The sequence below is a fragment of the Schistocerca gregaria genome, chromosome 6 (assembly GCF_023897955.1).
Source record: "Schistocerca gregaria isolate iqSchGreg1 chromosome 6, iqSchGreg1.2, whole genome shotgun sequence".
In the NCBI taxonomy this organism is placed as follows: Eukaryota; Metazoa; Arthropoda; class Insecta; order Orthoptera; family Acrididae; genus Schistocerca; species Schistocerca gregaria.
The window spans coordinates 56,776,419-56,800,131 of NC_064925.1; the positions used below are offsets into that span (position 1 = coordinate 56,776,419).

Consider the following 23,713-nt stretch of genomic DNA (forward strand, 5'->3'; position numbering starts at 1 on the left):
GCTCCTTTTGTCATTTTATGCCATTTATGATAGTATCAGGTGGTTATAAAGAAAGTGCAGCTACTCAAGGAGTTTGTTGTAATTATCGTATGGCAGTGAAGTTTGGTATATATGCTTATACCATACTGCGTAACCGATTTATGGTAGGAAAAAGTTCGTTCCAGTTTTGGCCACCAGGTGCAATCTGGCGTTATACAACATCTCGTCGATTTCTCTGGTGCTCATACTGCCGTCAATAATAAAATCAACGTTATTGATGTCTCACTTGTTTGACCTTTTCTGGCCATGTTTAGTGCCTAATCTATTACACATGGAAACAACTGTTTAATTCTTTCTTGCATTCACAGCGCCAGATTTGCACCTGGTGGTAGTAATTGGAACTAATTTTTTCCGGCGTAAATCGGTTCCGAATTAACGCATTAGAGCATCTACCAAGTTTTACTGTCATACCATAATTACAGCCCACACTGGAGTTATGTAACTACACTGTAATTATAGCCGCCTGGTACTTCTGTTAAACCTTTTCCCATCGCACAGCCTCCCCCCCCCCCCACCCCCCCACCCCCCGCAGATAGTGGTAAGAGGGCCCAGACGGCCCGTCAAAAACTGAACCTAGGTGTGAAGCATGAAAACAGCAAGGAAGTGTACTGAATTGTGAAAAAAAGCAAAATGGAAACTGAACGGTGGAAGCACAGGAAGTGCAACATACAGGAATGTGGAATAGCCAAGACGTTGTGGTTTAGTGGTTGGGGTGTTCGATTTCCAATCGAACTTTGTTCGAAGCTCCCTAATGCCTTTTTTTTCTGTTCGCTGTATTCAAATTATTGTCTGTGTCGTGCTGTAAGATCCTTTTGCAACAGCGAGATGTAAAGTAGGGAACAGTAATGAAAGTTCATTCTGTACAACTATAGTTCAATTCTTTTATCTTGGCGGTTCGCGCATGCACGCCAAGACGCGGGAGATTGCTACGTTGCCAGTTGTACGCGCCAAGAGAAGCAGCGCCATAGTACACAGTTAGAAAACTTACGTTTAGGGGGGAGCGCGCAGTTTATGAAATAAAGCCGCCAGGGCCGCATTTGCACTGCTCGCCTGTGCACATACATGGTGTTTCGACTGCTTTGACACACTTTATCATTCGATTTCACAAAAACTGTTTGGTCCAAAAATTTTACTTTTACACATCTTCTTGATTGACACTTTCCTCCCATAAATGACAATTTTGTTTCGAAGTTATTGTGCAGCATTAGATGTATTAAACCATTGCACGAAATTTTTAAGAGTTTGCCGAGTTTGCAGAGGTAGAAGTCGATAGCGTATACTTTCCGTATGGTCGATTTTAGTTGCCACTAGAAATTTCAAAAAATTACATTCAAACGAATAAAACTCATGAAGTAATACACTTTGATATTGTTTTTAAATAAAGAAAATATTAAGCTCCGAACAAGGTTTAAACTCAGAACCTTCTGCTTAGCAGTCACACTCTATACCCATTACGTTATCACAGCTCGTCGATCAATACATCTCCCAGAGGACTTTAAAATGTCACGCAAAATACCGACAAACACTATTGGTATGACTATGAATTACTCACGTTTCGTCGAACTACAATAGGAAATAAACAACTACCGCTGTTCTTTATTGCATAAAAGCGGTTAGTGAGAATGATACAAATACCTTTCCTTGCTGTCGCCTGAATTAGGAGGCTTATTGCTTGTTTGGTTTAATTAATTAATAGAATATGAAGCAATTGGTATAAAGAATACTTTTTCCAAACTTTCTATAAAAGAAAGTCTGCTATCGTTCAATTACTTTAGTTATGGCTGAACGTTTCTAAAACTGAAGACACTCGTCCATGCTCTGCACTGCAGTCGAGCTGTGGCAACGTCGTTCTATATTCATTTGCTGACTGTATTTTGCGACGTCAGATGCGCAGAACGAATCTAAACTCGGCCGCCGTCATAAATGACGCGCACTTTAATCTATTAGCAACCGAAAGGAAGTAGCTTTCGAATGGGAACCGCAATCATTTGATAAGGCGACAAGTCAACTGAATCCTCCACCGGAAAATACGACTGGTGAGTCATACACGGCATTAGTGACAATAAGTGTGTCATATGATACGAATCTCTTGCAGATTTACCTAATTTCAGACTAATGTTAATGCGATCACTTTCAAGGAAACGATGAAAACGTAATAGTTTGTCACGTAAGCTGCAACAAATGAACGCAAAAGTTTCACAATCTCACAGTTTCTCTGCGCTCTGTCAAAACATGTTTTAATCGTTTTTGAAGTCTTGCGTTTTGAAAGTTTTTTCTGTTGAATTTGTTTATTGTAACATAGTTCATAGTCGGTTATTTGTCGTTTTCACTTATGTGAGACATCTGTTTGGTATCTCGCCTGCTGTATTGTTACCACATGACTTATTCTATAACCAATGCATGGCATGACAACCGCCATGACTACAGAAAGAGAACAAACATTTCAATGACCCGACTGAGAGTTCATAAGGCTCTGAATAAAAATAGAAAAAATTAGTGACGAGGGAGTTTTCAACACTGCTCGTCAGCCTTTTAGTGCAACACCGCGCCACTTTTTTTTCCATTTTGTTCGTTGTGTTTCGTCGTTGCGGACGTCACATGGCATCCGTTAAAGTTCGTTGTTGATCCTTTCACTATGTTTTTTATTACCGAGAGCAACCAGCTCTGGCCGAACTTGCTGAGCTACCGCGCCGGCTTAACCATGTCATTCTAGCTCTTCCACTTTCCTTTACTTTCAAGGTCAGTACACCTTTTTCCTGTTCTCATGCTTAATCTGTGTTCAGTTTTTGAATGACTATCGACTGCGCCAGCTTACCAGCAAATCTGAGGGGGGGTGCCCTGGGAAGTTTCCTTTGCGAGTTAACTTTCGCATGGCCGATGTTTTCGGAATCCGTAATGGCAGAGGCCATTCTCTATGAGACACTTCATTACCTGTGACCTCAGAGTGTCTCCCAAGATTCCACAATAGTTGAATGTCAAGAATGCTGTATCACCTTTGGGATCCTCCTTGTAGACTGGTGTGCTGCTGTCTGATTAACGATACGAAGTAGACATTCAGTACCGATGTGCAAGTATAGCCAGCAGCATTGAACCCGTGTTATAACCTAAATACCTTCGCTGCCCTTCTGTCCAGCTTCTGTACAACCAGCAGCCCTGCTCTGGACGGCAAGCCCGTAGCACGAGTGCGTGTCCAGAAGGCACAGGAAGCCCGCGCTCGTCTGTCAGGGGAGATTGCGACCGCCGCTCAGCCAGACGGCGGAGATTTAGCGCGCGGCCACAGCCGCAGGTGGTCCTAGCTGAGCCGCAGCTGGCGCGATCGGCAGGCTCAGATTTACTGCCGGCGCGCGTGGCCGTGCCCGCTCTCCGCGACAAATCCGTCTCCGCAAGGCGCCGAGCCTCCCACTCTGAGTGACAGCAGCTGCTGTCCCACAACGGTCCATGCCGTTTATTGGAAAATCTTAATTACTGAACGGGGTATTCAATTTTCGTTTAAAATGTACATAATAAAGAATATACACTCCTGGAAATGGAAAAAAGAACACATTGACACCGGTGTGTCAGACCCACCATACTTGCTCCGGACACTGCGAGAGGGGTGTACAAGCAATGATCACACGCACGGCACGGCGGACACACCAGGAACCGCGGTGTTGGCCGTCGAATGGCGCTAGCTGCGCAGCATTTGTGCACCGCCGCCGTCAGTGTCAGCCAGTTTGCCGTGGCATACGGAGCTCCATCGCAGTCTTTAACACTGGTAGCATGCCGCGACAGCGTGGACGTGAACCGTATGTGCAGTTGACGGACTTTGAGCGAGGGCGTATAGTGGGCATGCGGGAGGCCGGGTGGACGTACCGCCGAATTGCTCAACACATGGGGCGTGAGGTCTCCACAATACATCGATGTTGTCGCCAGTGGTCGGCGGAAGGTGCACGTGCCCGTCGACCTGGGACCGGACCGCAGCGACACACGGATGCACGCTAAGACCGTAGGATCCTACGCAGTGCCGTAGGGGACCGCACCGACACTTCCCAGCAAATTAGGGACACTGTTGCTCCTGGGGTATCGGCGAGGACCATTCGCAACCGTCTCCATGAAGCTGGGCTACGGTCCCGCACACCGTTAGGCCGTCTTCCGCTCACGCCCCAACATCGTGCAGCCCGCCTCCAGTGGTGTCGCGACAGGCGTGAATGCAGGGACGAATGGAGACGTGTCGTCTTCAGCGATCAGAGTCGCTTCTGCCTCGGTGCCAGTGATGGTCGTATGTGTGTTTGGCGCCGTGCAGGTGAGCGCCACAATCAGGACTGCATACGACCGAGGCACACAGGGCCAACACCCGGCATCATGGTGTGGGGAGCGATCTCCTACACTGGCCGTACACCTCTGGTGATCGTCGAGGGGACACTGAATAGTGCACGGTACATCCACACCGTCATTGAACCCATCGTTGTACCATTCCTAGACCGGCAAGGGAACTTGCTGTTGCAACAGGACAATGCACGTCCGCATGTATCCCGTGCCACCCAACGTGCTCTAGAAGGTGTAAGTCAACTACCCTGGCCAGCAAGATCTCCGGATCTGTCCCCCATTGAGCATGTTTGGGACTGGATGAAGCATCGTCTCACGCGGTCTGCACGTCCACCACGAACGCTGGTCCAACTGAGGCGCCAGGTGGAAATGGCATGGCAAGCCGTTCCACAGGACTACATCGAGCATCTCTACGATCGTCTCCATGGGAGAATAGCAGCCTGCATTGCTGCGAAAGGTGGATATACACTGTACTAGTGCCGACATTGTGCATGCTCTGTTGCCTGTGTATGTGCCTGTGGTTCTGTCAGTGTGATCATGTGATATATCTGACCCCAGGAATGTGTCAATCAAGTTTCCCCTTCCTGGGACAATGAATTCACGGTGATCTTATTTCAATTTCCAGGAGTGTATATGAATGCATAGTTTCGCGGTGATATATACTGACAAATTTTTCCCGGCCTTCAAACCACCTCCAGTGGCTTCAAGTCTACGACCTTTCGGCCAAGATTTCCCCCGCCATTGCCAATTAGTGACTGTCGAATAATTATTGACGCCGTCCTTACATAGCCGCGCTGTCTTCAGTGACTTCACTGGTGCTCGCTCCAGCGTCGTATATGGTAGTATTTTCATTGCGCACTGGCCACGCCCGCTTCACCATTCCGGTGGCCTGGTTCCAAGCTGTGCTTAACTTCAGGCCGTCGTCTTTATTGAGGGTGTTGTCAGAAATTTTTAACTCCATCGTTGCTTTCATAGAACTGTCCGAAAAAACTAGTAGTCCGCGCAATAACTGATGTCCGTTTTCCAAAGAATTTTCCGGCACCGCTGATTTCTCAGGACACCGAGTTCCACAAGGCGATCTTCAATAGTACGTACAGTCTGTCCGATATAGAACTGTCGACGCCTACACAGTATTTTATATACTCCTGGCGTTCAGAGTCCAACATCGTCTTTCACAGGCCTCATTAGCTGTCGAATTTTAGCCGGTACCCTAAAACCGGCCCGTATCGATTATAATAGAGAAAGAATATATATAAACAGTTTGTTTGGTGGTTTAAATATCAGTTAAAACTAACTGCGAGAAAACAAAAACTGTACAGTCTTATAGCGCAGCACAGGACTTTCATTCTCGCAATCAGCAAAAAGAGAAGACCAGTGAATAGTTGTTTAAGAAAGTTATAGCATTTGTCCTTCCGAACTAGACTACAATGTAAAAATTCCACGCGGATCAGCCAAGTAGTTTTCGAGATTTTTGGTAATATCCTTCCGCTCTTCTGTATTAATAATATATCTAAATATCCATTAGAGCAGGCCTTCCCAACGTGTGGTACGCGGACCCCTTACGGGTCCGCCGGCTCTTTCTAGGGGGTCCGCGGCCACCTTTCGCCAAATCGTGTAAAATAATGAGTAAAATTATTGAATAAAAATGTGAAAATCAAATTCATCACCGTTGTTTTTCGTGTGAAAGACATGTGTACTTTTACTTCAAGTCGTATCCCCAAGCAGCCTTTGCGGTTCCTAAGTGAAAACGTATACACAGTTTAGTGGCGGAGAATGTGGCTTCTCTGATCGACTGTTTAGCAACAATACGACGGTCGTTTGTGCCCCGGCTCAAGGCGCTAGATGCGCTGAAACCTTTTACGTATGCGCGGAGCGAGCTTTGTCGACCAATCACAACGCTCGCTGGCACGTATGCGGTCCCAGGCATCATTAAATGTTAAACTTGCTTTGTCAGTGCACTGCCTATTTCGTAACTCGATTTTTGACCACTTTATTACTTCTAACATGGATCGATGGCTAAAGTCGGGATCATTGAAGAAGGGTGCAGTTTCTCCATCGCCTTCACAGAAGGTAAGTTTTCAGTTGAAATGAATGAGGAGGGGGGACGACCAAACGAAGACTTCACATAAATTTGAACATTTTTCTTCGGATTTCACGAAAACAAACACACATACACACACACACACACACACACACACACACACACACACACACACACACACACACACGACTGTTACGAAATATGCATGCTCCTTACACAACAGTAGCCAAATAGTGGAAGTTGAAACGCCCCCTTAGAAAAATTGTACATGACTGTGCTTAAACTGACACACAATATTTTTAGCGCAACGCAGTCCGACTTTCAAAAATCCCTACAAAAGAATGCCCCAGACTAACATTAACCTATAACTTTCACAAATCACTTACTTCACCAAAAATCTTCGTTACTCTAACTACTGCAATACAGCGAGCGCCACTACTGCCAACTAAATAAAAGATTCAAACTACTGAAGGCACTAACTACTGATAGGTATAGTTAGCAAATGAAAGATTTTCATAGAGAACAAACAATGTATTTACCTTAATATCATCAAAAGTCATATATAGCAGTTCATGACATCCATTCTTACAAATTTCAGAACTCCGCCATTTCTCTCCCCACATCCACCACTGCTGGCGGCTCACCAACTGCGCTACGCTACGCGCTGTTAACATCCAGCTGCGCAACACTACAATGGCGAGTATTACAAAAATGCCAACCAGCCACTGACTGCACACAGCAGAGCCAGTGATTTTTCACACAGAGCGCTATGTGGCGTTACCAATAAAAAACCTAAACAGCCTACTTACAAAGTGAACAGACCATAACAGGCAGCTTGTCAACAACGAACAGTTTGGACGTGACGTTGATTGCTCTTTGAGGAAGGCAGCTCCATCGTGTAAAATTTCAATTACCAAGTAATTTTAATCAGGCTATAGTGTGTTGAACGAAGGGAGTAAATCCACTAGGAAGTGTCTGGATACAGTGGGAATACAAATTCGTTCGTTAATTTCAAGTTATTTTTATTCATCTCTGTCCAAAGACTATTGATACTTTCGGGGGGGGGGGGGGGGGGGTCATTGGGAAAATGGCACTTCCATTAAGAAGCTTTTCAGTTCCCACAGGTTTCGCTCTGAAATTTAAAGTTACTGTGCTCTTGACTAACTACGGGTCCGCCATGGATTTTCGACTGAAGAAGGGATCTACCAGCTGAAGAGGTTGGGAAGCCCTGCATTTGAGTATCGCGTAAAAATTTGAAGTAAATCTGTTAAGAACTTGTCGAGATTTTTGGTACCAACGTCAATCAGACATTTTGTGGTCAGACAAGTCGTCCCGCCGTTCGAACCTTGAGTGGATCGCTTGTTTTACTTTTAGAGATACTAAAATTTCACCGGCACTTTTTAAGTCACATCGATCAGGAAGTATGGCCATACTGCGATGTGAATAAACGACTAAACAAATATATAAAGAGGAATAAAAGATCGATGTCGACGTGGAACAATCTTAGTATGAAGTTCTCGAGTTTCCAGCACGTGGATGTTGAAATTGTGACACGTTTTGACGCGGGTCACTTCACTCATCTTCGCCAAAACGACGAACCAACACAACAGACAATAATATCGTAGCGAACAACTAAGCCTTACAGAAGAGATTCAGAAATCATTTCCTTCGGTGAACCGTCAGAGTGGAACTTGGTTATACATGGGACTGATAGCCACTTGTTTCACATTTAGTGGCGGTACTGTCTTGTGGTGCGTTTCGTAACCGCGTCCAGGGGGGACCCGACCACCGAGCGGCCGTAAACCTCGTGGGACATGAAGGACAGGCGGGGCGGCCTCAGTGCGGGTGACGCAACAGGCGGTCGCTGCGAGCAATGAAGAACGCCGCCCGCGAGAGTGAGTGAGGGGCCGAAGTGGACTACACTGAAAACGTACTGAGAGCGCCCAGCCACGCGCCTTCCCTAGTCTTGCGTCTGTCAGACTACCAATCCGTCTATATATTAAGCCAGCCTGCTTACACAATGGCTTGTCATTAACGCTACATTTCACAAACGCTGTCCAAGAATGACTGAACCGCATCAGCTGACAAACACGAACGTTTACAATCCAGGAAATCACATTTAAGGCGTTTTGAAGACCGAGGAACATTTTCTCTGCCGCACAGTACCGATCATGATGATGATGATTACGGACGCAAAATACCAAGGTCATCAGGACCCTTACGACGTGTCAACATGCCCTCCCACTGGCACGGGAGGACAGGGTGGCGAAGTTTGTTCTCCGACAAATGCAGTTACTTAAAATGCAGTCAAAATCCACCTATCAATTATAAAAAAAAAGAATTCCGTAATGACGCACTGAACTATGATACTGTACATTGATCAATAAAAATTCTTAACTGCCTTGGCAAGAAGTCCGTTCAGATCAATGTGTTCATCAAACTAAGTGTCCAAAAAATCCAAGTAAATCTGCCATTCATTCATTCATTCATTCATTCATTCATTCATTCATTCATTCATTCATTCATTCATTCATTCATTCATTCATTCATTCATTCATTCATTCATTCTGTCTCCCTGTCTCCCCCTGTCTCCCCCTGTCTCCCCCTGTCTCCCCCTGTCTCCCCCTGTCTCTCTCTCTCTCTAAATGACTGCACCTGTTAACGTATTATAGATCATGTCGCACGCACCATAAACAGATCGAAAAACGAACTTTAAATTTAGTTTCCAAGTTAGCGTGATTGCTAATGCAAGTTTCGGTGTTTGCTAGGGCGACAACTAATCAATAAATTACATAATTTAAATTTAACAACTGCGTTTGCATTTGATCCATTTTTTTTTTTTCAATGAATTTCACGGTCTGTCATGCTAAAGGCAATTTCGTGCTCATTGATCTTCACCTTTATGAAAATAGAAACAAGGATGCAGAAGGCTCAGTTTTCTTCTCCGCTGATTACGAAAACACAGCACCACGGACAACTTCGATTGACTGAATACTAATACCAACTTTCTGGAGATAGTTGGGTGAGAAAGAGATAACAGAATGAAAACATATTGTGACGTGTACTGCATTTCACTACAGGAACCTGTGCGAAAAGCAATATGTAGCGACTAAAATTGCTGAAGTTAGCCGGCCGCGGTGGTCTCGCGGTTCTAGGCGCGCAGTCCGGAACCGTGCGACTGCTACGGTCGCAGGTTCGAATCCTGCCTCGGGCATGGATGTGTGTGATGTCCTTAGGTTAGTTAGGTTTAAGTAGTTCTAAGTTCTAGGGGACTAATGACCACAGCAGTTGAGTCCCACAGTGCTCAGAGCCATTTTGTTTTGCTGAAGTTAATAACAAAATGCTATCATTCCTAGATCGTTATCAAATAAGCTATTCCAAATAAAAACAAAGAACGCACCTGTATCTGCACCCCTCGGAAACAAAAACCAAGCTCTATAAAGAGATATTTCCCAACTTTAAATTAGACATCATTGACTACAGTGTTCGTAATTACTATCTGAGTATGTGCTTGCTTTTGGAAAAGATCAAAAAGGAAGTTTCTAGTCTTATATTGCCACACGATGATACTCAGGAAATTGGAATGAACAGAACATGTTGTTTAGGTTGGTAAGTAACACTACTGGATAGCGGGCTTATTTTATCGACGGTTCACTGGCTTCCTCGGTTAAGGGTTAGCCTCTGATGAGACACTTTAGCGCGTATACGGATTATTTATGTAGCCGGATGCCAATCCTAATTCCAGGCCATCACCCCTACGTAAAGATAGCAACACTAAATCACAGAACACACTGTTTCATGCGCTTGTGTGCTACAGCTTATTGGGTGTTACGTTCCTGATACTGGGGAGACAAATCAACTGCGAATACTCCCAATATGTATAGAAAACTCGCTAATAATCGTATTCCCACAGACCGGTGTGCCAATCTATTTGATGTCTACACTGCATGCGTATCTGATCCCTGCCTTGCCAGGTAATTGAAGCTAACTACCTGATATTATAGTGTTTAACAAATCATATGCAATAAACCTTTTAAGAAAAACATACAAAATACTATATAGCAATTGGCAGCGGATGAAGCGAGCTGAATAAGTAAAATGGCAAATATCAAAGGACAACGCCATCCGACATAAGTCATCGTGACGCTACTATTATAATATGAAACCGAAGGCGTTCCATAATCGCAAATTCCATCAAATTCACCACAAGAAGACTTACACCTCTTATCATATCGCATTCGTAGGTTGTGCCAACTCAGAACCCGTCTGTCACCTTCAGTGCAACCTTGGCATCGAGCTGCGTTACACATCAGTGTGCCACCACGGCCCACGTTGTAAGTAGTACGGAAGCCAAGTAAAGGCTGCCGGCACATGTTTCAATGTCCTTGGTGAGTCCATTGTAGGTGCGTATTAGGCCGTGCCCTTAGGCATGTTCATGTGCCCGACTATGTGTCTCCTAATGCTCGAGACAACATCGAACGCTGTAAAGACTCCGGCGTGTAAGAATCACTTTCAAGGGACATGGTTTCCTTGAGATAAATATGGCACTACGTCCTGACAGAACTGGAGCTTCTAGTGGGAAAGAACCAGCTGAAGGGAAAGTTCTCTTACAGTTAGTATAAACAGTCACATATCGCATCACCAGAATGCTAGGAGAACACAGTTATGACAGTTGGTTAAACCCGCAAGAAACGTGCGCAAGTATTTGAATACATCTTGTCGCTGCAGGGGTTTGCAAAACCTTTTCCACATGCAGTCAAGTGCTTCGTTAACGGTCGTACGTAAAGGCTCTCAGTATCGCCAAGGTTTTGTCCAAACACGTACGAGAAAGGAAATTTATTTGAGGGTACAAAAAGCAGATATGCTTTTTCTTTTTAACCCTCAGTCATGCGGTCAGCCACGAATTCCTCTCCTGCGCCAACCTCTTGATCTCAGAATAGCAGCCTCAGTCTTCCTCTACAGTTTTTGCCATCTACAGCTCCTCTGATACCTTGGAAGTTATTACCTTGTGTCTTATCATCCTGTTCCTCCTCTTTGTCAGTGTTTTCCACAAATGCCTTTCCCCTCTGATTCAGCGCAGAACCTCCTCATTCCTTATCATTCAACCTAATTTTCAACAGTCGTCTGTAGCTCCACATCTCAAATGCTTTGATTCTCTTCTGTCCGGTTTTTCCACACTCCATGTTTCACTACCATAGAATACTCCTCCCCCTTCTCAGAAATGTCTTCCTCGAGTTAAGGCCTATGTTTGGTATCAGTAGACTTATCTTGGCCAGGACTGCCCTTTTTGCCAGTGCTAGTCTGCTTTTGATGCTCTCCTTGCTCCGTCCGTCACTGGTTATTTTCCTGTCTAGGTAGCAGAATGCCTTAACTTCGTCTATTTCGTGACCATCAATCCGTATTTTACGTTACTCGCTGTTATTTCTGCTACTTCTCATTACTTTCGTCTTTCTTCGATTTTCTCCCAACCCATATTCTGTACTCAGACTGTTCACCACATTCAGCACATCCTGTAATTATTCTCCACTCACTGATAGCAATGTGTCTTCAGCGATTCTTATTATTGGTATCCTTTCACCCTGAATTTTTCTTTTATTTATATCATTGCTCCTTCGAAATGTAGAATGAACAGAAGGGGCGAAATACCACATCCCTTTCTCTCACTCTTTTTAATCCGAGCACTTCGTTCTTAGTCTTCCACTCATTATTCCCTATTGACTGTTTTATATTAACCGTCTTTCCCCATGTTGTTGTTGTTGTTGTCGTCGTCTTCAGTCCTGAGACTAGTTTGATGCAGCTCACCATGCTACTCTATCCTGTTATTGCTTCTTCATCTCCCAGTACCTACTGCAGCCTACATCCTTCTGAATCCCTATAGCTCACCCCTATTTTCCATCAGTATTTCGATCATCTTGCACCATTTTACATTGTCGAACGCTTTTTCCAAGTCGACAAAATCGTATGAACGTGTCTATTTTTCTTTAATCACTAGCAAAGGAAAAGCCAAGAATAGTGCCCCAATTTAAGTCTCTCCGCTGTGTAAGTGCAAGTGGCTCAAATCGTTAAATCTGAACAACGCTCTAGAGTTTCATTCAATCCCTACCAGATTCTACACGGAATATTCGGTTGTGTCAGACCTCTTAACAATAATATACCGAACATCCCTCCAACAATAACTGTGCTCAATGTTAACAAAAAATCGCGGGTCACTCACATTACAAAAAAAAAGAAGGCAGCACAGGAGATCCACAAAAACTGTCCACTAATCTTTACATTAATTTGCTATAGAAGCTCAGAATATATTCTGAACTCGAATGTAATAAGACGTTTCTAACAGAGTAACTGCCTTCATGCCAGTCAGCTTGGGTTCAGAAAATATCGATCATGTGAAATGCAAGTCGCACTTTGCTCACTTGATATGCTGGAAGCTTTCGATCAAGGCACGCTGGTAGTTGTAATGATTCTTGACTGCAGAAAGACATTTGTCCTCAACCATACCTACGCTTATTATAAAGTACAATCGGATGGGTTATCAAGAGAAATTTGCGACTGGATTGAGGATTTCTCGACGGGTAGAACACAGCATGTTATCTTGGATGGAGAGTCATTGACAGATGTAGATATAACTTTAGGTTTGCCCCAAGGGAATGCGTTGAATCTGGGCTGCTCATGTTTATTACCACGTTGCGGACAATAATGGTAGTCACCTCTGTCTTTTCTCAGAAAAGCAGTTATCTACAATGAAGCATTGCCGGAAAGAAGATGAGCCAAATGTCAGGTCTTGATAAGGTTTCAGTGTGAGACAAAGTCACGGATAACTTGCTTTAAGCGTACAGAAACGAACTAGTGCACTTCGTAAAACGAAAAAAATAGTATCCTATGACTAAGATATCACTCACAGTTGGAAAGGTCAATTCATACAAATACCTCGGTTGATATCTGTGCGGCTACGAAATGGAACGATCATATAGACTCAATTGCCGGTAGAAAAGGTGGAAAACTGCGTTGGAAGAAAACTGGGAGAAAGGAATTAACCTGCTCACAAACGACCCGTGGGACCCAATCTAGAATTCTCAATGGAGAGAAGTCTTCTGAAGTGAGTGTGATTTCAGGTGTGCCGCAGGGGAGTGTCGTAGGACCGTTGCTATTCACAATATACATAAATGACCTTGTGGATAACATCTGAAGTTCACTGAGGCTTTTTGCGGATGATGCTGTGGTATATCGAGAGGTTGTAACAATGGGAAATGGTACTGAAATGCAGGAGGATCCTCAGCGAATTGACGCATGGTAAATGTAATAGCAATTGAATCTCAATGTAGACAAACGTAATGTGCTAAGAGTACATAGAAAGAAAGATCTTTTATCATTTAGCTACAAAATAGCAGGTCAGCAAATGCAAGCAGTTAATTCCATAAATTATCTGGGAGTAGGCATTAGCAGTGATTTAAAATGGAATGACCATATAAAATTAATCATCGGTAAAGCAGGTGCGAGACAGATTCATTTGAAGAATCCTAACGAAATGCAGTCCGAAAATAAAGTAAGTAGGTTACAGTACACATGTTCACCCAGTGCTTGAATACTGCTCAATAGTGTGGGATCCGTACCAGATAGAGTTGATAGGGGAGAGAGAGAGAGAGAGAGAGAGAGAGAGAGAGAGAGAGAGAGAGAGAGAGAAAGAGAGAAGATACAACGGAGAGCAGCGCGCTTCGTTACAGGATAATTTAGTAATCGCGAAAGTGTTACGGAGATGATAAACTACAGTCGAAGACTCTGCAAGAGAGACGCTCACTATCTCGGTACGGGCTTTTGTTGAAGTTTAGAGAACATACCTTCACTGAGGAGTCTAGCAGTATATTGCTCCCTCCTACGTATATCTCGCAAAGAGACCATGAGGATAAAATCAGAGAGACTAGAGCCCACACAGAGGCATACCGACAATCTTTCCACGAACAATAAGAGACTCGAATAAAACGGAGAACCGATATAGCTACTCAAGATACCCTTCGCCACACACCGTCAGGTGGCTAGCGGAGTATAAATGTAGAATACCTTTCAAGTATGTGGATGCCGTATCAAATACGAGAAACAGTGGATACTGAACCTGTACAAAGAGAGCAGCACGTGTGTCGCGGGAGATTTCTTTGACCCGTGGGGGAGCGTCACGGAGATGCTGGAAAGAACTGGCACACATTGCAATATAGTGACATTTTCACTTGAAAGCCTGCTTAGGATTTGGATTGTTTGGGGGAAGACACCAAACAGCGATGGTATCGGTCTCATCGGATTGGGGAAGGATGGGGAAGGAAGTCGGCCGTGCCCTATCAAAGGAACCATCCCAGCATTTGCCTGGAGCGATTTAGAGAAATGACGGAAAATCTACATCAGGATGGCCGGACGCGGGATTGAACCGTCGTCCTCCCGAATGCGAGTCCAGTGTGCTACCACTGCGCCACCTCGCTCGGTCCTGCTTAGGAAGTTTCTAGGACCGACCTTAAATGATGAATGGAAGAATAACTACAACCTCCTGCGTATTGCACCCACAGGGATCGCGGAGACAAGATCGCATTGATTACAACGTGCTTGCAGACACACATTTGAGCAATAATTCTTCTCACGCTCTACACAGGAATGGAGCGGGCAAACGTCCTAACTGCTACAATGGGAAGTATTCTCTGCCATTCACTTCAGTGCTTTGCAGGGTATAGAAATAGATGTCAACATGGGAACTACTAAAAAAAAAAGCATTGACGCTCTGCTTAAAGGACAAGAGTAGTTGTCTCGCTGCACTGATACATCGACAGTAGCTGACCGCCCGCCGGGACCAGGTAACCACCAATTTCGTTTCTTCAACACTATCAAGGTGCAGTTATTACTATGCCAGGATGTACAAAGACTCCGTAGAAATTCAAATCAGAAAAAGAATTTAAACTGGAAACAAAAAGGACTGATACTAGACAAGTTGCGGACTATAGTGCTAAACGAAACAAAGAACGCCAGTACTTCCGCCCTACAAGCTCCATAATGCACACCGGGGCGTTACTCCGTGATGTTAGGTAGCGGTGTGGTTACGTAATAAACCGGTCGTTGAGGGGATATGTATAAACAGTTCGGCTTACCGAAATTCTTTGGGTTTGGAAATACTTTTTGTAGCCTTTGATGACGTCTTCACCAGTAGGAGACGGAACATTGTTAACAAATACATCTTAGACCTCGACCTAAAGCCCAGCTAACGAAAACCACCAAGGAAGCATTGCCAATATCCTGGCATACATCTATTCGATTCGAATATCTGCTCGCACCAACACAGAGTCTAGCGAAAACGAGTTTTTCACGTAGAAGGCACGCGGCGCCTACACTGTAAATTTTACTATCTGAAGGTACAAAAGATAGCTGGAGTCGTTGAATACCTAACTAATACAAAAGGAAATGTGTTTCGGATCTGCTAGTTCGTTTCCAAGAACTAGGTGAACATTCTCTGGCCAAATAAGAACACACGCTGAAGGAGATATTACGTCCTGAAAGCAGCCCTTGAAAATGGAATTGTAGCCTTGAATGTCGATGGTGAGGAAAATGAAATATTGGAGTTGAAACAGGATATTAAAAACAAAAATGTATATAACCTAGGAGTTACCGTCACGCAAAGCTTTTGAATAACGATCTGTTAGTAGCCTAACAAGTAGCTGGTTACTCAACAGCCCATTCATGGTTCCTGGTTAACCTATTTCCCGGAAAAAATAAACTTCCCTTGTCACAAATTTCCGTCAACTGAACCTACCGGTATTAAATGTCGGCTTCGTCCCGAAACGTGATGGTGTATCTTGTCGCGTCATACACACGCAAACAGAAAGAAAACAAAAGAATAGCAGTATTTTGCGCCTATGTTAGTGTTTGGAAGATATGTTCAAATGATACACTGACAACGCAGCGAGGGATTTAATTTTGGTCGGAAGATGACAGTTTCGTTGACATGTTTCCCGAACCCAACTAATGTAAATATAAACATTTCGATATGATGGAATACTGATGTGTAACGTTTCTCGAGATATGGGTTAGGGTGAGAGGTGAGAGTTGGGTTATGGGATGGCGAAGCTAATGAACGATTCTGTTCACTTTTAGAACACATCGAAGAAACGTATGAAACAACATTCTTCCCCTTTCTTCTGATACCGCAACTCTCTAAATTACACGAGAACTCGAAAACTATAGCACGTAATATAGCGTTAGCTACAAGCTTTGTACTGCATAGATACTCCGATGTCGTCCTTAGCTTGGCAGGGATTGCGAGCCTTAAGAAACGACCGACCGCTGACGCCACTAACACGAAAACATTAGCAAAACAAAATTCAACGAGCATGACATCAACGGAAATAAGGGTTTTCGAGACCTAAATGCGCCTGTTATTAAAGCTTTCGAGTATACAAAGGCTTAAATATATTAAAGAGCGGTGGAAAATTATGGGTTTTGATGAGGGATACAAATATAACTGGATTGCGTAATGTATACAAAAAGATTGTCATGACATATGTTGGCAACACACATCGAGACTATCACGTTACAGCCTGACCCTTATATGATTGACTGCTATAGTCCAGTCTGTCACAAAAACTCCCTAAAAACCAAGAGATGCAGCTACAGTATACGTCACAATATGAAGCATAATTCTCCTTGGTGGATCGCTGTCTCCACTAGATCTATGCTGGTCTAGTGAACGTGATCTAAGGCACCACACACAAGAAATAAACGAGGTATTAAAAAGAACATGTATGGTCGACATTTGCAAAACAGAAACGAGGACTCACATGCCTTAACACTTCAAAGACTGTAGTGATGACTCATTTTGGTCACTCGACCCCAGGATATTGCGTGTCATATGAATGAACACACCATGATGCACTAGTTTAGTGGTAAAAGTAGTCTACTCTTAAACGCATACTCAGTTTTCAGCACATCACACTGGGAAAATAACGTCGTTCAGAAACATAACAGCAGCATAGCGCGTGGTTTAGCGGCCACACTCGGAGCTCATGTGCGTATGCTGAGAGACTCACCACGGAGGAACAGCAGAGAGCACGCCCTTCGCCCATGCTGCCTGCCCTGCCTATGCACACTGCACCGCACTGCACTAGACTGAAGTGTAGACGCTGACGGCGTACCCACTTGGCCACGAATGACGAGTTAGTCCCTGCCCCTCCTTCTGAACCACACTGGCTGACGGCGGTGGGAGGGGGGGGGGGGGATCTCCAGGAAAATTGCTAGCAATTCTCGATAGCCGACGCTCGTGTGGCGACTGGACGTGCTCCATTGAATGGCTATAGCCCTAGGTCAAGCTGTCATTTTCGACATAACTATTCCCTCCAGTTGCACTAGGTACTCCCCACGAGGAACATATAGTACCACTTCGCTTCTGAGTAAGAGACAGTAACCTTTTCGTCCAACTTTGATGTATTTCATTAATTATTTTACGATCCAGTGTATCTGCGATATTCGATCGGATCTGCTAACTGTGAAGGAGAATGAACACAAAAAAAAAAAAAAAAAAAAAAAAAAAAAAAAAAAAAAAAAAACTAAAGCGCAGCACTTGACGCAGTTCGATAGTACACCTTAAGCCGAATTAGAAATATTCGAGCGCCATTCTGAAAGTGTGAGCAGTTTACAAAGAATAAGCTAATCGGTAAACAAGGACAGTGAATAAATAAAAAATGTAAAAGTTCATAGGAACAGAATTCGTGAGCACATCAATGTGGTGAAGTCTCTGCTTCGTTAAGTAGTGCTTACGTGTAACATAATCATCTTACTGTACGTGTCCTTGGGGTGTGTACAGGAAAATAATTAAATTAATTGCTAGCGATAATAAACGTAATACTACCTTCCCACGAATGGAACGAGAGTAATAGCATTAATTCTGACACTAGTACCGAAAGTATCCTCCGCCACTCACCGTTAGGTGACTTGCGGAGTATGATGTAGATGTAGATGAACTAGTAGCTGTGGGCGAAATAGATACCTGCTGTTTTTTCTTCCCTAAGACTGCTTGCTTAGTGTGTGTAAGTTACCACTTCTTGGAATAAATTCAATGATTACGGACAAGCGGTTTGCTTAACTCGCGCTTCTGTTTTGAGCAGTAGAAGCAACGAATACAGTCCTGTGTGGACATAAATGGTTTCTACTGAGAAGGCTACCGCACGAGGAACTTTGGAGAGTACAAAATCGGATCACCGGTCTAATCGTCTTCGTTGTAAGACAGTCGACACGTTTTCCAGCCAAACTTAAGACCACTTCTGCATCGAATCCCTCACCCACTCTCAACGAGCTGATCGATTTTGTCGAAACGTTTGACAGCATGTGGAGGAAAACGAACCCGTATTAATACGCCGCTACAAGCAGCTCCTTACTAATCGGTCCGTTTGTGGTAGGACAGTATATGTGACAAGTACGTTCAGACACTATTAGACCGCAGAAAAAATGTCTCAACTGCTAGACTTGCGGAATCACATGGTATTTTTAAAAGGAAAGGTAAAGAAATATATAAAAAAAGGGATGAAAAAACACCTACACATGAGTGACTCTGAAGAATTTTCACATTTCTTTCAGCTTAGGGTAGTCCGTATGTTCATTGGGCTATCAGTAGCTAAAAAGAAAGGAACAAGTAATCTCATCGCACTCTTGTCAATCCTGGCGGTCTAGCGTGAAAACGCGTTCACTTGAAATGGTTTGCAAGAACCACGCAAGAAGCAAATCTAGATTCAGACGGGGAATTTGACTGTCGCTCCCCGGAAGGTGAGCTCATCGTCCGAAGTACTTTACCATCCTGCCTGTTCGCCCGAAATCAGTGCAGGGAACAGAACCCACGTGCGTCACGGGGTACAGGGTCCAGCGCGGTGTTCCGAAAGCGGGTTCGGCTGTGCTACTCGTAGCGCGTGTTGTGTGTTCCGCTCTATACGACAGGGGCCGTCTCGCCCGCCTTACAAGGACGCCTGACCTGGAAACCAGCCTTCACTCAGCGTTTCGAAATATTAAGCGAATGGCATTTAACAGATTTACGTTAACCGCCAGAAAGCGCCGCAGATGAAGCACGGAACAATGTCGTTGTCTGAAGAGAAAAATAATTATTTACAATTGCGGACACGCATCGGATTGTCACACTTACTAAAATACTCTGCGGTATTACTCCGTGGTCGGAAGAATTCCTCGCCGGCACCCAACGTTTCGTCCCCACCTGTTTTCAAAACATGAGACGTCTCGTCTCTGCGCGAGAGCATACAGAAACAGAACTTCACATTAGTCAGATAGCGGGTAAAACTGTCTGTCGGACAGTCGAAGAAACTATAGCCCTCCGTGAAGATGTCCACCGCAGATGTGGATGAAACATTGTGTTTCAATAGGAAATTGTACGCAATGTGCTAATAAGTTTAGATATTACGAACTGGATAGTGTCTCCTCTACATATTCTTAAGTCTGCTCTCTTTAAATCTGGATAAAAACAGTGTAATATATTGAACAATGGAAACTACCGTGATAGTTTCTGTTTACACGGTTAGTGCTAAACATCTAAAGCGCATCACATCGTTTTAATATTTGAGGGTAAAGATATGAAGTGGTTTGAAATGTGATAAGGAAGGCAAATGGAAAAATTAAATGTTTCGGAAGGACTCAGGGAGAGTGCGATGCATCAAGCAGGCGTAAAACAGCTCAGCGCAACCGATACGTAACTGAAACAGACTATAACACTTATATCGATTAGAAGTAGGTTTACATTATGTAACTGTGTATCCGCAGTTATGGAGTGTTTATTCTTTGTTATTTAAAGTCCTTGAAATATGGCAAGAAAACTGGGTAATTTCATTATAAAAAAAAGCGAAAGGATATGTTAAAATGATAAATTACAATAATATGTGTATGTTCATAAAAAGGAAAATGTTTATTGAAAGCTGGTTCATCCTTAGGGCACTTGTATTTGTAACATGTAAGAGGAGTAGGGAAGTCCTCCCGCAACGGAAGTGGATTGGCGCGATGTAAAAGGTGGTTCTGGCTGTCGAACTGAGCGTCTCCTTTGTGTGAACGGTACGCAATATGTGGTTAGCCGTACCACGGTACACTTCGACGGTACAAGAGAGGCAATTGGAAGCCGCTCTAGAAAGGATTTGCCTTGGATGAGGATCGGCATAAAGAACTGGCTCTACTATGTTGAAAATCCGACGCCAAGAAAAGATTTTATAGAGCATTCGAACATCAAGAGCCGTGAGTCAGTTAGCTGCCATGCCGCTTGCCACTAATTTTCGCCTCTGCTTCACTAACTTCACATGTTCTTGAATGACTATGGGCATGGACCAGATAATTTGTGTGTTGCTTTAATAATAATCACATCATTATAAACCCGTGTCCGGAACCATTATTTCTACCCTGACCATGAACCTATGAAGGGTTCTTACCTAAGTGTTACTAAAACAGAGTATCCTGATTTAAATGAACAATTATTGCATTCAAGTGTTTAAAAGGGATTTTCTTCTAATATAAAAGGAGTAAAAGTTAAAGTTAAAACCAAAAAAGTGAAATTGGAGAGGCTTTTGGTGATGTATGCTTAGTTTATTACAAAATATAGTTTTGTAGGAGTACAGTGCAAGATTGTGTAAATATTATTGTCTAGAATACCTGCTTAACAGGTGATAAAAAGGCAAATAAGTTGTGCTCATTTTCAAAAATAGTGTGGTTTTGATTTTTATCATGAATGGTTCCTTTTTTGAAGTTAATTAAGCCCAGTGTTGTATTTCATTGTCTTTCAAAGTAAATTATGAACTACTCCAAGTGAAGTGAATGATTAGCTTTTTGAATTAGTCTTTTCTACTGAAATAATCAGAGAGCATTGACTAGTGAAACTATTCTAGTTTATGCATTCGCATCGTATTCTCCACTTATTAGGAAATAACTAAGCTATTACTGTTCCCAAGGAAAATGGGTATGTGTAGAGGAGCTTAAACATTGTATTTGTGACATTATTCATCTTTATTTATTTTTGTCATGTCAGTTAAGACAAAAGGGCCTCTTGTACAAATTTAGTTCTGCACTTCATGCAGTAACGTTTCAGCATCTAATTAAGTAGTGCCTTTGAGTGTAGTTGTCATTAGTATGAGCTTGGTGCAAAACTATTCCCTATAATTTACTGGTGTGTGCGCTGTGTCAGTTTGTATCTTGATTACTATTCAAAGGGAAATCTCAACGAAAGTAAGTTCAGTAACCAATATTCAATTTTCTTAAACATATATTTCCAAATTAATGTGCCTAATTCGGCGGGCGACCGTTCATTTTTTATTCATTTACGATTTTGCTACTTTCATTGACTCCCAAGGTTAAAGTCCATTTGATTTATCTGTTAATTTCACGAAATTCAAAATTGTAGTCCGATAACTTTGTCCATTAGACAGACGCGCGGTCAAATCTTCGAAATCTTCTCAGAGCGTAACATCAGCGCTTTACAGGCAGGGTAGTGTTGTAGGACACGTTAAGCCCATTTGAGGTGCAGTCTCTGGACGATGAGCGTCATTGTTCTCCAAAAACACTGTTGGCTGTAGCTGGAGAACAGGTATTAAAAAACTAACGTGGAACTGCCTCCTTCCCATACAACCTACACAAAGGCCGTGAGCAAAAAATGGGATGAGGGCGCGCATAGGTATTCTCCCGTCGTACCCCTAACGACTGTAGTGCTTGTATCCACTGATACAGAAACCGCTAGCTGACAAAAGCAGCAAGTGTAGGAAACAATTTTGTAAGACTTTAAAACCATTCTGAAAGCTGCCTCGTGCGGGATTAGCCGAGCGGTCTAAGGCGCTGCAGTCATGGACTGTGCGGCTGGTCCCAGCGGAGGTTCGAGTCCTCCCTCGGGCATGGGTGTGTGTGTGTGTCCTTAGGATAATTTAGGTTACGTAGTGTGTAAGCTTAGGGACTGATGACCTTGGCAGTTAAGTCTCATAAGATTTAACACACATTTGAACATTTCTGAACATTTGAAAGCTGCCTCCACTTCAGTAGAGTCTCGGCTTCGAGAATACATTGCCGGATTCGAGATGCAGCGCACTACTGAACTCGATAACGTGTCCTCTGCTGAATAGCTGCCGGGAGGCCAGGAATAAAGATAGGATAGGAACTAAGACGAAGTGACGCGTGCAGAACACACAACGTGTTTCTTATCGAGGGGAAACGCCATCTGCACTGCTAACACACTTTGGCAGCAGCCGAGGGACATTTATTTGTGCCGGAGATACATCTCGTGCGTCACTCTGATAAGTAACTGGACCGTCAGCAGAATCGCGCCTCTCAAGGACGTTTGAGTGAAAGACGGTGAATTCCGTGAGTTCAGATGTAATACCACCGCGCTCGTGTTCATCACTTCCATACTTGCAACAACATAAAAAAGCAGATCACGGATTCGTTCCCCAGCAGTGCTGCACACAGGTACAGTGCAAAGAGGGCCACCTATAAACGGAGAAGTGAATTGCAGACGGCAGTGCGGTCCCCCGACGCCTGCACCGGATCGCGATGTCACCTGGGCTCGTCTGTGCAGCCGGCATCTCCCGTGAGCGCGATGAGAACCAAGGACGCAGCCACGAGCAAAAGTCGCACGCCGGCCGGTTCCCGTAATCAGAATATCACTCTCAGCAACAGAAAAAACCAACAGCGTAGTAGATAAGTATAAGATCTATAAAGCCATTGCCGAATGGTCTCCTGTGCTAGATCGTAAGGAACGGAGAGCGGAGCGCGTCACAATTTTCCACATGAAGACTCGATTGCTACAGAAGCGATACATGACAGGAAAGCTCCTGGGAATGACCGGCAACTGAACGTTTGGAGTCGTAATCTGACTCTCACTGAGCCAACAAGCGCCACTAGTGGAACATAGCCTGAAGCAGGCTCGTGTAGACTCAGATGCAAAGCATATTATAAAGAACATTACGCAACCTAAAATCCGCAAGTCCACCTTTGTTAATTGAGTGCACTGTCTATTTACAAATCGAAATAAATGTAGTAACGATCTTTTTGGAGCGCTGTAGATGATCCGGTAGCAGGGGCTCATGTTACCCTCCATCGTTAAGTCTCGGCAGTGCAGTGTTATGTATGTACGAGTTAGCTGCGTGGAATCAGTGCAATAAGAAGGATCGTCGAAGAAGCGCGTTACAATGGCAGAAAGAAGATGCCGCGTCTGGAGGCGGCCACGACCACACCGTGAGTGAAGTTGGCCAACTCGCTGTTGCAGCGACGCGGGCTGTCCAGTGTGTCTACAGAGAATGATGCGCCACTCGCAGCCGTCTAGCCCGCGAACAGGGATCGTGA

The 23,713-nt window shown here is 43.9% G+C and overlaps 1 protein-coding gene across 4 annotated transcripts in view; it reads right to left on the reverse strand.

Annotated features, from left to right (window-relative positions):
- The window catches only part of LOC126277924 (protein croquemort-like), a 705,530-nt gene that overhangs the window by 226,724 nt on the left and 455,093 nt on the right, over window positions 1-23,713 (reverse strand). The window contains exon 1 of one of the 4 annotated variants that reach the window (XM_049977496.1): window positions 17,440-17,676. The exons of the other annotated variants lie outside the window; for them this stretch is intronic. Within the exon in view, the coding sequence (XP_049833453.1) occupies window positions 17,440-17,475 (36 nt within the window). The 5' untranslated portion in view covers window positions 17,476-17,676. Of the gene's footprint in view, window positions 1-17,439; window positions 17,677-23,713 lie in introns of those variants that run through there. 4 annotated transcript variants of the gene reach the window in all.